This window comes from Wolffia australiana, chromosome 9, assembly GCF_029677425.1.
Source record: "Wolffia australiana isolate 7733 chromosome 9, ASM2967742v1".
Taxonomy (NCBI): Eukaryota; Viridiplantae; Streptophyta; class Magnoliopsida; order Alismatales; family Araceae; genus Wolffia; species Wolffia australiana.
In genome coordinates this window covers 13,335,230-13,356,133 of record NC_135843.1, presented here as the reverse complement: position 1 = coordinate 13,356,133, position 20,904 = coordinate 13,335,230, and the positions used below count along the sequence as shown (strand labels likewise).

At 37.8% G+C, this 20,904-nt stretch overlaps 1 protein-coding gene across 1 annotated transcript; it reads left to right on the top strand.

Moving 5' to 3' along the window:
* The first annotated feature begins 4,425 nt into the window (after positions 1-4,425).
* On the top strand, positions 4,426-9,683 carry LOC144708081 (5'-adenylylsulfate reductase 3, chloroplastic-like). The gene is made up of 6 exons (XM_078581380.1): positions 4,426-4,582; positions 5,735-6,029; positions 6,452-6,800; positions 7,329-7,466; positions 8,324-8,629; positions 9,291-9,683. Exons 1-6 carry the CDS (start codon positions 4,525-4,527, stop codon positions 9,516-9,518), a joined length of 1,374 nt encoding a protein of 457 aa, XP_078437506.1. The 5' UTR covers positions 4,426-4,524; the 3' UTR covers positions 9,519-9,683.
* The last annotated feature ends 11,221 nt before the right edge of the window (positions 9,684-20,904 follow it).

Sequence of the window (20,904 nt, the reverse complement as noted above, 5' to 3'; positions counted from 1 at the left end):
AAAGTCAACACCAAATGGACCAGTAAAAGAAGGGGACAGCAGAAATCCCTCTAGAGGAAGAGAGACAAGAAACTACTCCAAGATCAAGCTGGATTAACCAGAAAAACCTCAGCAGATACTGTGGAAGTAGATGCCAAATAATAGAGTGGCCACCTAGAACAAACAGCTTAGCATGATGTTGCAAGGGATGGGATTTAAAAGAACATACCACTGGATAGATAATTCGATACTCGAATATGGGTCGTTATCTTAACTCTTACCGACATCTCATTTCATAATTTGAATTAGGGCACATTACTGATCATTACTATGAGCTAATGTGGTGTGACTTGTAGATTATTTATATATTGAATCAAGATTGTTGTTGTTCGCATTTCCTTAAAATTTTTAATAGTCCACATCCTTAAAATTTAAATGTGTCTTCATATTGTTGGCCTTCCTACCTCAATAGTACTAAGAAAATAAACTAAATTTTATACTCAATGAAAATTTTCTACCTAAATATTATGAGTAAGAGGCATAGATAGAATTTTTGTAACAGCGGATTTGCTTAATCTTCTGTAGGGATGTTATCTTTTCTAGAGATTTAGTGATCTATTGCTTGCTATCAAGGATTTGAAACCTAATGCAACCATCCATATGTTTCCCAGAAACTTTGATTCTGACTGAGTAAACCTTCACTTTGAAAGCCGTAAATGATGATCATATTCCTACCAAGGATGAATCATTGTCTATTGCATTGTCATTCTGTGGAATATGACTACACCAGATGGCCACCACCATACTTGAAGTACAATCACAGTAAAAACTTAATGGATAAACTTTTCATGATTTAGACCATTTGACAATACTGTCCAATCAGTATCAACACTGTGTTGAATGTGCCTATAGTTACAGGTTGGTGCACTTTTATCCAAAGGATCACCTTCTTGAGCGGATGGCATCAATCAATAAGAATTATCTGTGAATGAGTCAAATTGAATGGGGTCCAGTGTTTGCTTTCTTAAGAAGAATGACAGTATGATTCAATAGTGTTTAAAAGGTAAAGTACAACTTTGATGTGTCCTATTAGCTGTTGTTGGATAAGATGGTAGATAAAGGTAACATAAAATGAGAGAAATTTATTTCCATGGGATATTATCACTCTTATAATATCCCAAGCTTAGATCCTTGGTCCATTTGGTGTGCCTTATTTTTAGAAGGTACAAAGGACTTTATCAACTCTTACATGGAACCTTTCAATCATGAGTTACCATGCACATATAATTCCTCATCTTCGTGAAATCCCTAAAGGAGTTAAGGTATTGTCAACTATCAAACCCTAATTGGAACTCATTTGAGTTCTAGTGGACATAGTTGAGATGTAAAATTCTATGCATGTAGTTTTATGATTTTAAAGATTCTATCATGTGTAAAAGTCAATGTATAAAACATATCCCTTGGTGTTTAATTGATAATCCCAATTCATGCTCTACTTCACATATCACATAGATCTTCCTATATCTCCAGCATTTTGGATGATTGATGCATGAGGGAAACAATTAATATAACCTCAAAATTTAATTGGATTACATTGTTTAATACTTATTGGTTAGTCAAAATGTTATCTGGTTTTTTGAGCTAATGTTAGTCATGAAGGGATTAATAGAGAAGGCAATTTATCAAATGAAAAAGGGGTTTTAAAGCAAGAGTAGGCAAATCCACAAGAGCAGGTGCTACCAGCCATAGTTATAGGCCAACTTCAAGAGTGATGAAGCTCACACAACTAGCAACCTTGGCGCTCAGGCGGGCCCACTGGCAACAACTTTCGAACCACGAAGCTCAATTAGGCTCATATCATGTAGGTAAAGTCCATCAGAAGCGAAAGACTAGTCCAAGTCAGAAGCCCCACGAGCAAGGGGAGATTTTCATTTCAAATTCAAGATAACCTCTATTCAGAAGTTATATAGGCATTTTAGTTTTTTCTATCTTTCTGTACAGAATTTACACATTTGGATATTTATCGCGTAGTGTGAACCAGGCCACAGGCGAATATAACATAAGCTGATCACAGCCTATGGGCTCATAGCCAATCCCTCTCAAAGCGTACCTCTTTAAAATAAATTGTTTTAATATTGAATGTTGATCTTCTCAAAAAAGATTTGAATGGCCAAGATCAATGCCCGTCGCTGATTCCCTCTTCCTTGTTCGTTCATATGACATGAGAAAAATTACGTACATTCTCCGTCCATTATTTATCCATTCCTACGTAGGTCCACAAATTTACTCAGACATGGGTGTAGACTTGTCTTTGTCACTGCACCTAGACATGCTTCCTCACAAGGTACATATAGTGATGTTGATGTTGATACTATTAGAATTATAGAGGAATCTTATGTCACTATATTAGGGTTTATTGGCCTTTACGAGGTTCAATGAATGAACTCCCACAGTTTCATGGTCCTAACTTTCCCATTATATTTTCTTTACACTACCTCTCTTTAAGCACAATACTAATGATGACGATGTTTGCTAAAATTCAATCATGATGCTTCATGCTCCATGATACCTCATAACTTTAGGAACTCCCAAAGTTTCATGTGCCTAACTTTATATATCACATTATCTTTATAATACATATCTTTAAACATGATACCGATGATGATGTTTGTTAAAATTCAACCATAAAGAGTTATGGATGATGATAATCTTCATGTTTGTTTATGCTGTATGATGTAGCATTGTCATGTATTCAAGCCTCCAGGTAGTGCGGATCTAGCTATTTATCTAATGAAATTGAGTGATGACGAGGATAATGATAATGATGACGATTATAAAACTTAAAGAAATGACATGGGAAGAATAATGACCATACCCACATATTATTTATCCATAACTATGCAGGTCCACTAATTTACTCAGACATGGATGTAGACTTGTCTTTGTCGTTGCACCTAGACATGATACCTCGCAAGGTACCTAGAGTGATGTTGATGGCTATACCATTAGAATCGTCAGAGAATCTTATGTCACTATATTAGGGTTTCTTGGCATTAACGAGGTAGACTATTCAATGAATGAATTAAGCCAGCATTTGCATGCCTGTACATTTTCTGGGGCCACTGTGCACCTCTTTTTTAAATCAATGTCAACCAGAAATCAGTTTATAATAAATGACAATGATGATGATGATGACAATCCCAACCATGATAATGGTAATGATGATGATTAATGTATCTGGACAAATCAAGGACTACACCATAGAAGATACAAAATGTGCTGAACGGATGACTGCATAGTCATCAATCACAATATCTACAGGTTTTTTTCCGTTTCTCGTCTCGAGGGTTAGATGGAACAGATTACAGACCAGACAAATCATGGTCATAAAACTAGAGTAACTGATCGACACCCGTTGGACAAGATAGAGATAGAGATAGAGATAGAGATAGAGAAAGAGAAAGAGAAAGAGAAAGAGATAGAGATAGAGATAGATATAGATATAGATATATAAATAGAGATAGAGATAGCAAGAGAGATAGAGATAGAGATAGAGATAGAGATAGAGATAGAGATAGAGATAGAGATAGAGATAGAGATAGAGATAGAGATAGAGATAGAGATAGAGATAGAGATAGAGATAGAGATAGAGATAGAGATGGAGATAGAGATAGAGATACAGATAGAGATAGAGATAGAGTTAGAGATAAAGATAAGATAGAGATAGAGATAGAGATAGTGAAGGAGATAGAGACAGAGATAGAGATAGACATAAAGATAGATATATAAATAGAGATAGAGATAGCGGCAGAGATAGAGATAGAGACAGAGATAGAGATAAAGATAAGATAGGGATAGATATAGAAATAGAGATAGAGATAGAGATTCAACCCAGGAAGGAGTTTAGTTCAGTTATCCATTCTGAGGTCATGACAGATGACTGATGTCCCACTGGGGCCAGACGAAAGACCAGAAAGCCGAAAACAGATTTCCTCGTCTTTTGTTCCGAGGCCAGGACAGATGACTGAGGACGGCTTTCCAACCCAACGAAAGGGCATGAACTCGCGAGCAGTTTTTTGCATTGATTACCGTGCCGATATCCAGATAGACTAGTGATAGCCAATTGGGTTTTGTTCCTTTCTGTTTCCTGGAATGATAATGATGAAGATTCCAAACATGATAATGCTAATGCTAAAGACCACATTGGACACGTGTCAGGCTCTCAGGCCATCAAAAATGCATTTTTTAACACGTGGGCAGAGATGTTCCAGATTGGCGGCTGAAAGCCGCCAGCCCATCCGTTAATCTCAGCCGCACGTTCCACATCAGATGACATTCCGGTGGGCCCCGGCACCGATCGTACGGCTGATGAGAGGCAATACGGGGCTTTATCTTGGGCTTTATCATAATCCGGAAAATATATGTCCAGGTTCAATGAATCTGGCGGGAGGGTATATATAGTCGAGGTAAACTTAGCGGGAAAGGCGGGCAGCCGTAGAAGCGAAGAAGGAGAGGAAGAGGAGGAAGAGTTGAACGACATCAGCTATGGCAGCGGCGATGGCGGGCTCTGTCTCCTCCCACGCACTCTCCTCCCGCGAATTTGGTACTTTCTTGGGAGATTCTGCTCGGATTCGCTCCCAATCTTTGGTTATTTCGGTGGTTTTTTTTCGCAATCTTCGGCGGTTTCGGTGGATTTTGGTTGCGGTCGTCGTTTTCTCGGTGGATTGTAATTGCGCTCTTCGTGTTGTCGGTGGATTATTTTCGCGATATTATGTTTTATCGTTGATTGATATCGACCTTCGGGGTTTCCGATTGATTAGCTAGCAATAATCGTATTTTCGGTGTATTTTGCTCATACTACTATGTTTTTTAGTTGATTTAGAGTTCGATAATTGGGCTTCCGATGGAATAGCTAGCAATAAACGTATTTTCGGCGTATTTTTCTCATACAACTATGTTTTTTCGTTTATTTGGAGCTCGATATTTGGGGTTTCCGACGGATTAACTAGCAATAATTGTATTTTCGTTGTATTTTTCTCATACTACTATGTTTTTTCGTTGACTTGGAGCTCGATCTTTGGGGTTGCCGATGGATTAACTAGCTATAATCGTGTTTTCGTTGTATTTTTCTCATACTACTATTTTTTTTATTGATTTGGATCTCGATCTTTGGGGTTTCCGATGGATAAGCTAGCAATAATCGTATTTCGTTGTATTTTTCTCATTCTACTATGTCTTTTTCGTTGATTTGGAGCTCGATCTTTGGGGTTTCCGATGGATTGGCTCACTATAATCGTATTTCCGGTGTTTTGATTACACTAATGTTTTTTCGTTGATTTTGATCCCGAGTTGTGGGGATTCCGTTGGACTGGCTCGCAATATTCGTATCTTCAGTGGATTTTGTTCGTTATTATCTGTTTTTGGTTCTTAGATTTTGGTCGCAATCTTTGGGGTTTACTGTGGATTCTGTTCTCATTCGTCGGATAATTCAGTGGATTTAGGTCGCAATATTCTGTTTTTGCGTTGATTTATCTATGATTCGGGTTTTCCGGTTGGTTTCCTCGCAATCTTCAAGTTTTTGGTGGTTTATTCTGTGAATCATACTCACATCCTTCAATTTAACCGCCAGATTTCGCGCACAATCTTCAGAACACTCGGTTTTACGCAGGCACTGTTCAGTTTTTTCGTGAATTTCAATTGCAGTCTTCATTTTTTGGCGAATTTTGATTGGGGAAAGTTCTTGTTGCGCTTGCAGGAGGGTTACCTGTGGCTTCGCCTCGGCCTAGGGACTTCCAAAGAGCGGCGTTTACTTCTAGGGGATCTCCCCTGCGAACGATATGCGCACTGGATGGGGGGAAGAAGGGCCATGGCCCGTTATCCGCCGCCCAAGCAGCTTCCCCCGAGGCGACTCTCGTCACCGCAGCCGATCCAACTCCAGTCGAGGTCATCGATTTCGACAAGCTGGCCCGTGAACTGGATAGCACATCCCCTCTGGAGATCATGGACAAGGCTCTTGAGATGTTTGGAAACGACATCGCCATCGCCTTCAGGTAGTTAACTGCAAATTCATTCATCTCTATTGAATCAGCTTTACGTATGGTGACTAGTTCATCATCTAATTGCAATCAATTCACTGTTAATCCATCCTGACGAGTTTTTTTATATATCTTGTTGATTTGATTACATCGTTGAATTTTAGTCACTTGGCCGTTAGTTCCAGATGAAAGATAAGTCTTATTGCGCATTCAGTGAGATGTTTGTTGTTGAATCAGTTTAATGAGATTGTGACTATTGCATCATCAAGTTTACAGAGTTCATTTATCTCCTTCGATGGTTATCTCGTTAAATTGATCTCATAAAGTTTCAGCCATAACATGCCATTAGAGATCAAATTAATTATGAATTCGAATTGTCACTCCACAAGATCTTGATCAAGTTTCTGATCCATTGATCTTGAATTGGCTCTCCGCAGCGGGGCCGAGGACGTGGCTCTGATCGAGTACGCCCACCTGACGGGGCGCCCGTTCAGGGTGTTCAGCCTGGACACTGGAAGGCTCAACCCGGAGACGTACAGGTTCTACGACGAGGTCGAGAAGAGGTACAACATCAGGATAGAGTACGTGTTCCCCGATGCCGTGGAGGTGCAAGCCCTTGTGAGGAGCAAGGGCCTCTTCTCCTTCTATGAGGATGGGCATCAGGAGTGCTGCAGAGTGAGGAAGGTGAGGCCCCTCAGGAAGACTCTCAAAGGCCTCAGGGCCTGGATCACCGGCCAGCGCAAGGACCAGTCTCCTGGCACCAGGGCCAGCGTGCCCGTCGTCCAGGTTTGCACTCGCAACCTTACGATTCGTCAACTTCCAAATTCTATTGCTGATTCACCCTCCACCTATCTATCCAAACGATTCTCTCTTTCTTTCAATCTATCTATCTATCTTTCTATATTTATCCATCTATATTTCTATCTTACTTGTAAATCAATTCAACTTTCTTTTTATTTAGTATCTATCAATTTATCTATCTTTCTACCTATCTTATGATCTATCTATATGTCTATTCGTATTACCGATATATACATCTTTGCATCCACCTCTTCTCCATTTACAGTTTTGCAATCTTGGGTGTTGATCTTAGGGATTTTCCTGAACTTCGTGATTACATCGAGTACATATAAAAGGTTTTAAGTGAAATCAACTTAGACGACAGAGAATGTAATCCCTGTCATTCGTGTTAATTCCTATCGATGCATTTATATACCTAGGTCTAATTATTTCTATTTTTCTTAGTTTCAGTGACAATCTTTGGATCCAACATCCCCAAAGATATTCAAAACTAAATGAATTACTGTGTTTCAGGTGGATCCTTCTTTTGAAGGGCTGGATGGTGGCGTTGGCAGCCTGGTGAAGTGGAACCCTGTGGCCGAGGTCGATGGGCGTGACATCTGGAAGTTCCTTCGCACCATGAATGTCCCCGTGAACTCCCTCCACTCTCAGGTACTTACTCCATCGGGAGAGAAAAACCCAGATTTAGGATTCAGGGCTTAGGATTAAAGGTTCGACATCTGACGTGACCGTCAATTCAGCTGATGATGAATCGTCAATGTCATTGTCATAGCATCAAATTTTCTGACAGCCATCATCTTCATCGTCATCTATTGGTTTCTAAGCTAAGGCAGAGCGTTTAACAATGACATCATTATCAGTATCATCAACATCATCAAAATTTCAAGAACCATCGATGTAACCATCATCCATCAGTTGATATAGACTTGTCGTTGTCAGCATCATCCATTTTTTTTCAAGAGCTGTCATCGTCATCGTCACCATCATCCATCAGTTGACGACAAATAGTCATTGCCATCATCATCCATCAGTTGACGACAAATAATCATTGTCATCATCATCCATCAGTTGACGACAAATAATCATTGTCATCATCATCCATCAGTTGACGACAAATAGTCATTGTCATCATCATCCATCAGTTGACGACAAATAGTCATTGTCATCATCATCCATCAGTTGACGACAAATAGTCATTGTCATCATCATCCATCAGTTGACGACAAATAGTCATTGTCATCATCATCCATCAGTTGACGACAAATAGTCATTGTCATCGTCATCCATCAGTTGACGACAAATAGTCATTGTCATCATCATCCATCATCCATCAGTTGACTACAAATAGTCATTGTCATCATCATCAATAGGATTCCAAGTTAATTTGGTTTCCTTCACTGTCTTCACTGTCACTATTATCCATCTGTTGAACTTGTCACCACCCCCACTGGTTATTGCTTGCGGTCCGTATTCCCATGCTCTGACTCTAACTGCTCGGCACTTTCCAGGGATATGTCTCCATCGGATGCGAGCCCTGCACACGGCCAGTGCTACCAGGGCAGCACGAGAGGGAAGGGAGATGGTGGTGGGAAGACGCCAAGGCCAAAGAGTGCGGCCTTCACAAGGGCAACATCAAGCAAGAAGACACCTCACCCGCTGCCGCCAATGGCAACGGGCACGCCCCGTCTGACGTCTTCACCGTCTCAGACATTGTCTCTCTCTCCCGTCCCGGCGTAGAAAACCTCCTCCGCCTCGAGAGCAGGAAGGACTCTTGGCTCGTCGTCCTCTACGCCCCCTGGTGCTCCTTCTGCCAGGTAAAATTAACCTCATCTCAAACTCTTTTACTTAGTCAAAACTTGCAAGTATAGTTCAGGGATGCGGACGGGACGATTTTTTCGTCCCGGGACGAAAAAATCGTCCCCTCCAAGGATATAGACGAATTTTGGGACGAAAATTCGTCCCGGGAACCACCAGATAGGACGGTTTTCGTCCCGTTGGATGAAATAACAGTCCGCCCGGACGTCTCGGACGATGGACAGATGGATGTGGACGAAAAACCGCCGGATTCGCTATGACAATTTGCATCAAGGTCCCTTTATTTTTTCACGCTTGCAAACTGACGCTGCTCAGAATTAATTCTACAAATGTCTATTTGCATTCTCTCTCCTCCATATTTCCCTTAAAAAACTTAGAAAAATCTACATGAATATATTAAAAATATAAATGGGTTTTTTTCGTCCGGGATGAATTTCGGGACAAAAAAATTCATCCCGAGAGGACTGGACGAGTCGAAAAACCGTCCCGGTATGATTGGACGGGACAGTTTTTTTATAGTTGGACGAAAAACCGTCCCGTCCATCGTCCACGTCCGGGACAATCCGGAACTATACTTGCTAGCATCAACTTACTTTGAACTTTATCCCTTCCAAGATCATTAGCTATGGAGGTAGTCTTAACGCAATTATAATTGAGCAGGGGATGGAGGAGTCGTTCAACGAGGTGGCAGAGCAACTGCGTGGGTCGGGAGTGAAGGTGGGCAAGTTCAGAGCCGACGGCGACGACCGGGCGTTCGCAGAGGGGATCGGGCTGACGAGCTTCCCCACCATCCTCTTCTTTCCCAAGCACGCTACCAAGCCCGTCAAGTACCCGTCAGAGCAGAGAGACGTGGACTCGCTCCTCGGCTTCGTCAACGCCCTCAGATGAGACCCCAGACTAGATCCTGGCCGACTGTCGTCGGTTATGGGCAAACATTGAGGTGCCGTTTCTTGGGCATTTGAGCTTCTTTCATACCCCCCCCCTGTATTACTTACCTGCTTGCTGCATATAAATATTTGTGTGGTATGTATGAGATGGTTTTGTTTGGTTGCTGAGGATAACCCATATATATATATATGTGATGATCTCAGTGGCAGTCTGAATCTTCAAAAAAAATATTTTTTTCCTTGACAGATGCATTATTGTATCTTCAAAAACAATATCCATTTATTAGCTATTTGACTGCCACAAAAGAAGATGCAAAAGATATTCAACTAGTAGCTATTTGACTGAAGAAACCAAAAAATGTTCATAGATGAAACTAATTTAGAATTTGAAATGTTTGGAGGCAAATAATTTTCTTGCAAATATGGATGCTCCAATCGTTGGTGTTGGGCGGTTGCGGGGTTGTTGGACGGTGTGGGTTGAATTTTTGAACTGCCGTTTGCACGGTCCTATGGCCATTCGGCCTGCCCCCGACGTGGCTTGGGATGGAGCGAATGGGCGGTGTTGCTCAGTTATTTATTATTTTTTAAAAAAATCAAATAAATGACTCATGTGGATGATTGGCCAAAAGATTTGATTAAGACCTGTTCAAATATATTTTTGCATTAAATGTTGTGATTTTTGTCCTAGCGGAAGCTCCCATGTGGTGTATCTATGCACAACTATAATCCTATGGCAGATCAAATAGCTGAGAAATGAATTAATGCATTAGATTTTATTAAAAAATACATTACTGCACAACTACTTGAAAACTTCACTTCCCAAAAAAAATGATTAGTGAATTGAAATTTTTTTTTTGTTAAGAAGATTTTATGAATCATAGCTTGATTTGATGTGTTATGGACAATGATGCAGGCAGGAAGTATGTTTAGAATTAACAATAGAATGTTAGAAGAGGGATTGGAAATGATAGAAATAACTTGTGATGACCTTTTACATAGGTTATACTTAAAAATTGATTAAACCTGACATAATGAAATAGGGTAGACTGGATGAGACCTTCAACTTCAGGAAAACCAAAATCATTCATTGGGGGTTGGTCTCAGGTTAGAAAAAATAGAAATGGAAACAGTGCTTCATGAAAGAGAGAGAAAGAGTAAGGGATGGAGGGATGATGAACTAGAAACTTCAACTATATAGAATTTATGCACATATATTTCTTGAAAATAGAACTTCCGTTTTCCTAAAAATAAATACAATATAAACGTTAAAAGTGTGTATTCAGAACGGAAAAATGCTCAAGATTTTCAGTTTTGAATATCTAAGGGTCCTTTCTAGTTTATGGTTATTGTATATGTTTGCAATAATCATGGGTCATTAATCTGAAATACTGTTAAATTTTTATAAATTTGAATGGCAAATTGGTAGGTTGAAAAATATACCTCCTGCCATGTAACTTTCTAGTTTATCTAAGAGTCCTTTCTAGTTTATGGTTATTGTATATGTTTGCAATAATCATGGATCATTAATCTGAAATACTGTTACATTTTTATAAATTTGAATCGCAAATTGGTAGGTTGAAAAATATGCGTCCTGCAATGTAACTTTCAATCTATGATTTTACAGTGGGAAACAGTCTTCCTTAAAGTCTTCATAATTACAAGATTAAGAGATAAATACCAACTTTCTCATTTATTTCTTACAAACTTCCAAACACTAGTAGCTTTTCTAACCCAGTTTTAGCTGTCCAAAAATCTTTCTTGAAACAGATTTTGAGATGGATTCAGACATCAAGCTAGCTCCAAAGAGAGAAGCTCCAAAAACAGGAGGGAGACATCTGAGATGCACCATCGACTGCCTTTCCTAAATCATAATACATTATTTTTTCTTCCAGCATTTATAAACCGATGCCCACTGTAGAGAGTCAGTGCCATCACTGAAAGGATTTAGAAGAACTGGGGAAAGATATAAACATTTAAATAGTAAGGAAATAAGAGTTAGGAAGAAAAAGAAAATATTAATAAATTGGAGGAAATATTCTAAATACGAAAGTCGTGTCAATGACTCAAACACCGAAGTTTTGATAGAATTTTGTTACTTTAGGGGGGATGAAAAAATCTAGCTTATGGTAAATTGTCTTCCCCCCTACAGCATCAGCTGTTTGTTTAGGAAATAGATGAGTATTAATTTTCTCTTTATTCAATATAAACCAGATCATACAGGCTCAACTAAACCGCTGATCATCAACCAAGAAAACAGAACACATAATCATAATGATATATTGACCCTTTAATGTCTACGTTTGACATTGCCTGCAATTTTTTATTGACCAACATGCATGATCAAATATAATTATTTTAATAATCATGTTTCAGGTCTTGATTTTAATTTTGAAAAAAAAACTGAACTGAAAACAGATTTTTTTTCTTTCATACAGAATATTATAGGCTTTATCAAACCAAAACTTATCTGCTTCAAGGAGAAACCAATTCATTTTTATGTGAGTTTCAGGTTTTTGAGAAAAAAATGAAATTTAAACCCTTCTTCCCAACATTCAATTTATTCGGATTCACTTCCAAATATGTGATTCAGTTTGATAAAGTGTATGGATCATTCTAGACCAGGAATTTGGGCTGATTATGATGACTAAACCTAAGGGAGGGACCATCAACACTTCACAATCGTGGAAATGAGAAACAAAGGTAGTTTTCATATGACCATATCAAAACAAATCAACTAGATATAGTTTTCATATGTTCACTCAACATGGCTGTTGGAAATATAACAGTTTACAAATGAAATTTCTTCCTCCTAAATGAGAAAATACACCAATGTTCAATAGAAAGGATTTTTGAGCAAGAAAATTAATAAAAATGTGTGTGCATAAAGGAAATTAAAGGCCATCATCAGTGAAACATTCAAATTGAGGTGGTGAAATACTCTTATTAATTTAGTAGGTTCTGATAATCTCAATTTTAGGGTTAAAATTTGTCGTTGGTGATTGAGATTATTCAATAAAAATATATTTAACCGTACTTAAAAATACTTAGCTAGTGATGAGTACAGATCGTCTCCACAGGAAACGATGATTAAGGATTTACTTTCTTATACTAGTGATGATGGACGAGAGGATCGACTAAAGCAAGATTTGAGGACGTGAGCTAGTGATATAGATAAAAGATACGTAATTATAAGCTAATTTAACTTAAAGAAAAGAGTAAGTGATTGTGATAGATATGATGATGAACGACGGTATGAACAAGGATAGTGGTTCGATATGGAGTGGTACGATGGCAAGGATGGAGAGATGAGAGAATGGGGACGTAATTAAGTGAAGTGATAATGAAACGTTGATGAAAACCTATAACTATGATGACGATGATGTTGGGAGAGAAACAACATAAGGCGAAGACACTTACCTTAGATCCTTACATTCTGCCAGGATCACGCCGATTTGCGAGTGTCGGTAAGTCCCCCTCTTCTCTTTTGTCTCTTCCCACACACCCAAGACACCAAGAACACTCTTGATGGATCTCAAAACTCACTCTCTTTCAATCAGCCCACAAAAGTGGGAAGCAAGTTCAAGATGGTTTTTACAATGATCCAGGCCTCTATTTATAGATTAGAGGGTATGGATAGAAAGAGGAGGGGAAGATGAAAAGTTATGGCCGTTGGAAGTTGAAGCAATCCTAGCCTTTAATTTCTTCTCTCTCCTCATCAATGTCATCAGTTTGTGCTTGTTAAGAAGTCAAAGCACTTGGTATTCTGTGGCTTTTCGTATTCTGTGGCTTTTCATATTCCATGGCTTTTCGTATTCCGCGACTTTTCATATTCCGTGCCACATGTATATGTCAAAAGGACAAAAAACAAAGAAAAAATCTCTTTCTCAACGCTGACGTGGCGGCGCATCCGCACGCCACGTCACACTATGCCATAAAAAAACCAAAATACTTAAAATTTCATATTAAATCAAATAAAAGACCAAAAAATACGTATAAATATATATTTTGAATCAGAAAAATCATATCTTTCCAAATTTAATATCAAAAAATTCCATAAAAATCATATTCTTTCTCAAAAAATTTTATTCTTTTAGAATATACTATTAGAAAATTCCTTAAAATATAGAAAATTCAGAAATTTGTTCTAAAAATATATTTAATCATTTTAAGCTTGATAACATGCAAATATGAGTAATTTAATGCATAAAGACACATAAATATAATAATATAAGGCACTAAAAATGCGTGTTATCAAGTTCTATTCAAACAAAATATACAATAATACATATGCATGCTTTACCAAAACTTGATAAAATCCATTTTGATTTCTAAAGGCTCCACATTCATATAACATGATTGGTAATGTGGAGAGTAATATTTCTTGTATAAGTCTTTTGACATTTATGATATCTCTATGTGTTTGTGAACTTTCAGCTTTTCTATTATGTTTATCACTATCACTCTCTATTTATCTCTGAATATTTTTACTTCTAAGCTAATACATACTTTTATTTATGTCTATGTTTCCTTTGTTCTTTTTTTTGGAAATATATGGCCTGCAAGCCAATCACACATTCCATATTTCATTTAATGTTCAATAATATGATATATTCATAATAATCGACATATAATGTTTATAGTTGAAGTCCACAGGTACATGCAACAATTATAATAATTATGATGATACCATAATACGACAGTCACTAGTCTTTAAACATGTGTTATAAATATTCATGTTCAAACGATACTCCATAAGGACATCATAATACCCTAAAATACTAACACTCTCTAGTTCCACTTATATGACGAATATGGCTAATATCATAGCCATTATTATGGAGACATTAATGACATATAGTGGGTGCTCTTTTGGAAAATAGTTCACTGTATTAATATGTATGAATCTTTGGATGTTGTTATATATATATATATATATTTCAACAATCATGTTGGTTCATGTCATGGTTGTGTAAGGGGTCTTAGACCTGAGACATAAAAGATACCTTGTGAAGGGAAAATTGTGTTTTGACTATGACTTACGAGTCTCCAATTAGACGATTCCAAACTATCGGAGCTCAAATGCAGAAACAAGTCCATGATGGTGATTGTGAGTTCAAGATGGGATCTCCCACCCTCGATATTGGAGGATATTGACCCAAGGACCGATCGGTCGGGTCCCACTGGACATGGTGGACCGTCGGTCCCGGTTTGGTCCGGTCTGACCGGTCCCCGGCCCAAAATGTCAAACCCTAATTCAAATCATGAGACAAAAAATAGATAAAGATAAAAATATGTAGACATTGGGCAGAAACATTCAGACACAAATTCTTTGAAATAATATCCTCTGGGAAAATAGAATGGGTAAGATAAACACATTTCAAGAGATATTTGATGTTGATGAATCCTGGTTTGTTGAAAGCTATTGTGCCAAAGAGCACCTAGAAATATATATAATATGATAATTGTTGGGTTCTAGTGGCCTTAATATGGATGAAGAAATCAAAACGATACACAGCATAAGACCTTAGCGAAATAGAATGACATTGATAAAATCATTAAACAAAGAACATGTTCTCTTATTGCATCCGTGATTTCTTGCACCTCTAGAAATATCCACGTGGTCCTCGACACTTTGGATCTCCTCCTTCTCTTGAAGAGCCCCATTCTACCTTCATCGTCGTCATGATGAGTCCCCATCACATCGGGCATGTAGAGGAGGTGTGGGGAGAAGGGATAAGAAGGGGACGGCCCTTGAAAATTCTGGCCTGAGTGAGTTTCGTTCAGGGCCTTCCCCTATTTATACTAAGCGTGTATTTTTTATAAAAAACCCCAAATCTTTTGATGTCCAAAAGAGCACTTGTGTGTTGCCCTCTAGGCCCATGTACTGGTCTAGTTAATGACTCTAGCGGCCCAATAACTTTTATTGGCCTTCCAAATTAATTAACTATATCATCATATATATTAATTAACATCTAATCAGTTTAACACAATCAATAGATTGAGTCTCCAACACGTGGGGTGCCAAGCTACACCTCGTGTCATAGAAGAAACAAAGGAGCGTGTATCAACTCACTCATGGAACATGTTCGTCATCAGCTACCATGTATGTATAATCCCTCATCCTCATGACACTCCTTGGACGACTTAGGGTATGGTCATTTATCAGACCCTAATCGGTTATCGGAGTTAGTATTATTGCATTTGGAAGTCATGGGAGAACTCTTCTCCTCATATTTCACTACCTTGGCCAAGGACTTCATCGCATCGTCCTCATATTTCACTTTGGAATGTGTGATTGGCTTGCCGACCACATATATTTCCATCACTTAATACATCCGATCCATAACTTATTTGAATCCCATGATTAGAGGCTCGTAAGTCATAGTCAAACCAATCAAATATATGTGGTCGGCAAGCCAATCACACATTCCACATCTCATTTCATATTCATTAAAAGAATATATTCATTACAATGTATGTGTGATGCTTAAAATGAAATCCATGAATACATGATCTGACTTAGTGAATTATGATGAGATCATAATACGGAGATCACTACTCGTTAATTATGTGTTCTAAATATTCCTATTTGAAGGATATTCGAGAAGGACATCGAAGTATCCGGATAGAATAGCACTATCTATCCTCACCCATATGATGGGTATGGCCTGTCTCGTAACCATTAATGTGGAGACACTAAGGATAGATAGTGGGTGCTCTTTAGTGCAAAGAGTTCACTAAATTGATCCGTACGAATCCCTGAATGGTATTATACCGAACTGTCAATTAGGTTGATTCACGTCAAGGTTGTGTAAGTGGTCCTTATACTTGAGACACCAAATACGTCTTGTGGACGGACGGTTGTACTTTGACTATGGCCAACGGGTCTCTAATCATGGGATTCTAAACTGTCTTAGTTCGGGTGCATCAAAAAGTTCACGAAAAAGATTGAGTGTTCAAGATGTGATCGTGCATCCTCAGGATAAGAAGTGATATCTCAAGGAAGACGATGCGATGAAGTCCTTGGCCAAGGTAGTGAAATATGAGGAGAAGAGTTCTCCCATGACTTCCAAATGCAATAATACTAACTCCGATAACCGATTAGGGTTTGATAAATGACCATACCCTAAGTCGTCCAAGGAGTGTCATGAGGATGAGGGATTATACATACATGGTAGCTGATGACGAACATGTTCCATGAGTGAGTTGATACACACTCCTTTGTTTCTTCTATGACACGAGGTGTAACTTGGCACCCCACGTGTCGGAGACTCGACTTATCAATTGGGTTAAATCAATCCAACATTAATTAATCTACATGATGATAAAGTTAATTAATTTAGAAGGCCAATAAATTTTATTGGGCCGCTCGAGTCGTTAATTAGACTGATACATGGGCCTAGAGGGTCATACGCAAATGGTCTTTTGGACGTCGGAAGATATACTTAAGTTTTGGGGGTTTTTATGAAAAATACCCACTTAATATAAAAAGGGAAGGACCTAAATGAAATTCACCCAGGTCAGAATTATTTAGGAACCTTCCCCTTCTTCTCTACTCTCCCCACACCCTCTCTCCATGCCGATGCATCGAAACGGCGTAACGACGACAATGGAGATAGAACGGGGCTCATCAAAGAGAAGGAGGAGATTCGATGTGCCGAAGATCGTGTGGATACATCTAGAGGCTGCACACATGAGTAGCTTGACTCGCCTCAACCCGGGATCCGAGAAATCACAGATGTGATCTGTGGATAGATACTTCGTTTCATGTTTTTAATGATGCCGTTCAATTTTTTTTAAGTTTTCCGTAGAAAATCCTTTCCATTTGTTCATCCATGTCAAGGCCTATAGAACCCAACAATAAGAAGCTTATAGAGATGATTGAGTGGTCGACACGGGATCATCCGCCCTCGGTATAAGACGAGATTGACTCGTGGAAGATGATGTGAAAAATCCCTGGCCATACACTAGTGAGGATATTGGAGAATGTGTTCTCCAATGATCCTAGTTACGCATCAGTACTAATCAAATGATGAATTAGGGTTTGACGATAAACCATACCCTAAGTCGTTCGAGAGTCTCGCGCAGATGATGGATTATATATATATGGTGACCGATGACGGTAAAGGTTCTATGAGAGAGTTTGAGACTACTCGGTATCTTCTAGAGCACGAGGTGTAGCTTGGCACCCCACGGGCTGGAAACTTAACCTATCGATTGGGTTAAACCAATCCTTATTTAATTAATCTATAAGTTGATATAATTAATTAATAAGGTTGGTCAATAAATGTTATTGGGCCACTAAAGTTATTAACTAGAATGATACATGGGCCTAAAGGGTCACACGCACAAGGTCATAAGGGCATTGGTGGATATATTTTACTTTGTAGGGTTTTTAAGAAAAACCATAAGTTAATATATAAAGAGGAAAAGGGGTATCACTTTAAGCACCCATGCAAGCCTGATTTGAGAGCCCCCCCTTTTTCCATTCTCTTCTCCACTCATCCAAGGGAGGGTGTCTTCATGGTGAGGAGATCTTCTAGATTTTCTAGAAGAATCGAAGAAGAAGACGTGGAGATCTAAGCGCTGAGTGATTGTGTGGATACTTCTAGAGGTCGGACGCGTGAACCGCTTCAGAATGATCTTGGAGCCGCAAAGTCAAGGGTCAAACGAGTTCCCCAGAAGGTACATTCAATGTTTTATTTTAAAGATCGATTGTGAATTGATCGACACGCTTCCACATCCATGGAAACGTGTTTTCCATGGATGAACCAAGGCATCGAACCTAACAGTATCATGACATGAAACACGCATGAAAAACTTGTTAATGGCCGAGAACATGCAAATTACTATAGAAATATCATGTACAACCACAAATATCTTCATCTTAATGTTTATACTTGCATGTTACCAATTTTTTGACTTCAGCTTCATGAAAAATGTATTTACAAGGCAAAGACTACTTATTTAGAATTACTAATGGTGCTTCCTAATTCTTTCTAGAATGTTTTCCATATTTTCTCACATTTTCCCATGCCAGATTTGTAGAGTGATCCCTTTCTTAAAGTGGAAGGCAAGATGAGCTCGCGAAAGCCAGAGGAGAGAGAAAATCTTGAAATCAGATGCCCATGATTTATGAAATTTCAAATTGTGAAATCTTAAAATCCGACCATCAGATCTACCTGAAATTTTTGTCTTTTCTTGATCTTTCCATCCACCGAAGGGATTTGTAAAACAATGTCTGAAAGGTTGGAAAAGTTACTTTTAACCTACCCCAACCCTAGTTGGCCAAGAAGGACACAACAAGCTTTGGAGGTCAAATTTTTCTGCATTTATTGAGTTAACTTGGTGATTTTGTTCTTCTCCTCTTTATCTTCTTCTTGTCTATTGGCAAAATGCCGAGGATGGGCAAAAGACTCATGCTCTAGGAGGATTTATTGAGAGCATCACCTTAGTTCAAGAGAGCAATCTAAAATTTTAAAAAATAGATACGTCATCTACCATTGCTAGGATCACAATCAGATTGAATCTATTGTTACCTACATCCTATGCAAAACTTATATTCAGTTTCCCTTTAGGATCTTGCTTCCCGCAATGGAGAATAAAGATCAAGTAGGGGTAGCATTTCTTTCCCTCCATTTCTTAACTTAGGTATTGACTCTTTTAGGAGGATCAAGCCCTAAACACCAGAACCATTCTCGTCATTTTGTTCAGGTGATCTGAATCTTCAGAGAAAGTTTCAGATCGCTTGATCCCCTTCTCTCCTTTTGCATCCTCTCTCTATTATTAGGTATCCTATTTCTTCATGCTTAATTTCTATTTTCTAGAATCATAAAACAGATTCAGATTTTGAAGACAGTTGCCTCCTTGTGGATTTACCCCTTTTCCCATTCTATACTTTATATATTTTGAAAAAGGGAATTTAATAAATTTTATTGCATACACTTAAATCCCACGACACGATTGATCGTGCATATTATAGAGACATCAATCATGCATATCATTACACCATTTGTAGGCATATCAATGGCAAGGCACTGTATGATTATATAAGACATCAATATAAGTAATCGTGCATATTATTATCTATGTTAAAAAGACATAAAATCATTCAATGATCATCATTGAATTACAAAATATGTGCATGTGACCTGAAAAGAAAAAATATAGATAAAACACTACTTCATCATGTTTTTTTAGTTATTATTCAAAACATAGATAATACATTGAAAATATTAGCTTTATCTAGCATTTATTGTTATCTGCACTTATAGGAAAGTAATGAAGGTATTCCATCATTTTTTTTAGTTTAATAAATAATTTTCACCGTTGACAATTTGTGGAAATATATATTTATCTTTTATATCATGGATGCAAAAATAGGCCACATAAAAATGACTAAAAATATCTAGGGCATGATTATCTTTACATTATTTGTATGTCTATTTAACCATGCAATTCTAATTCTCTCAGTTTTATTATTACACTCGTATGAATTTATTCACAAAAGCTAATAACAACTATTATTCGAGTGGGTTAAATAGTGATTTTAAAGGCACCACAATTTAGAACTGTCGCTCCTCTAGTCATCCTCATGACTTTGCCAAATTTTCTTTTAAACCAATCTCCAAAACTGGAAAAAAGCTCTAGCAAAGAAGTTCTCTTTTTAAAAATAAAACTTTTGTGGATTCCTTGAAGATATTCATTTTGCCCGGAATTTCGACTTGTGAAGTGGTGTTAATAAATACATTAAAATTAAAATACCTCTGAAGTGGTATGAATACATCAGAATTTCTTGAAATGAACTTAATAACCTTTTTTCCTTACAACATTGGGATGGGTGATCTTGCACAGGAGGTCACATTAATATAAATCAAAGGAAATTGTAGCTTACTTCCAGAAGAAAACACTTAATTGAGGTTTTAGTGAAAATCAATTTATGATTCATTAAAACTAAATCATCCACATGACTTTGCCCAATTCTCTTTTAAACCAGTGTCCAAAACTGCAAAAAAGCCCTAGCAAGGAAGTTTTTTTAAAAAAAACGTTTTTGGGTTCCTTGAAGATATTTGTTTTCCCCGGAATTTCAACATGCAAAGTGATATAAATATATACATTATAAAATACATTAAATTAAAATAAATGCGAAGTAATATTAATAACCTTTTTTCCCAAAAATATTGGGCCTGGTGATCTAGCAAAGAAGGTCACATTACGATAAATCAAAGGAAATTTTAGCTCACATATCAAAGTTAAAACACTTTATTAAAAACTTAATTTTTGCTTGAAAGAAAATACTTACATGATTCAAATCCTAACGTTCTAATATTCATCTTTAATAATACTAACAAAGTCACCATTCTTAGGATTTTTCTTTCACAAGAACA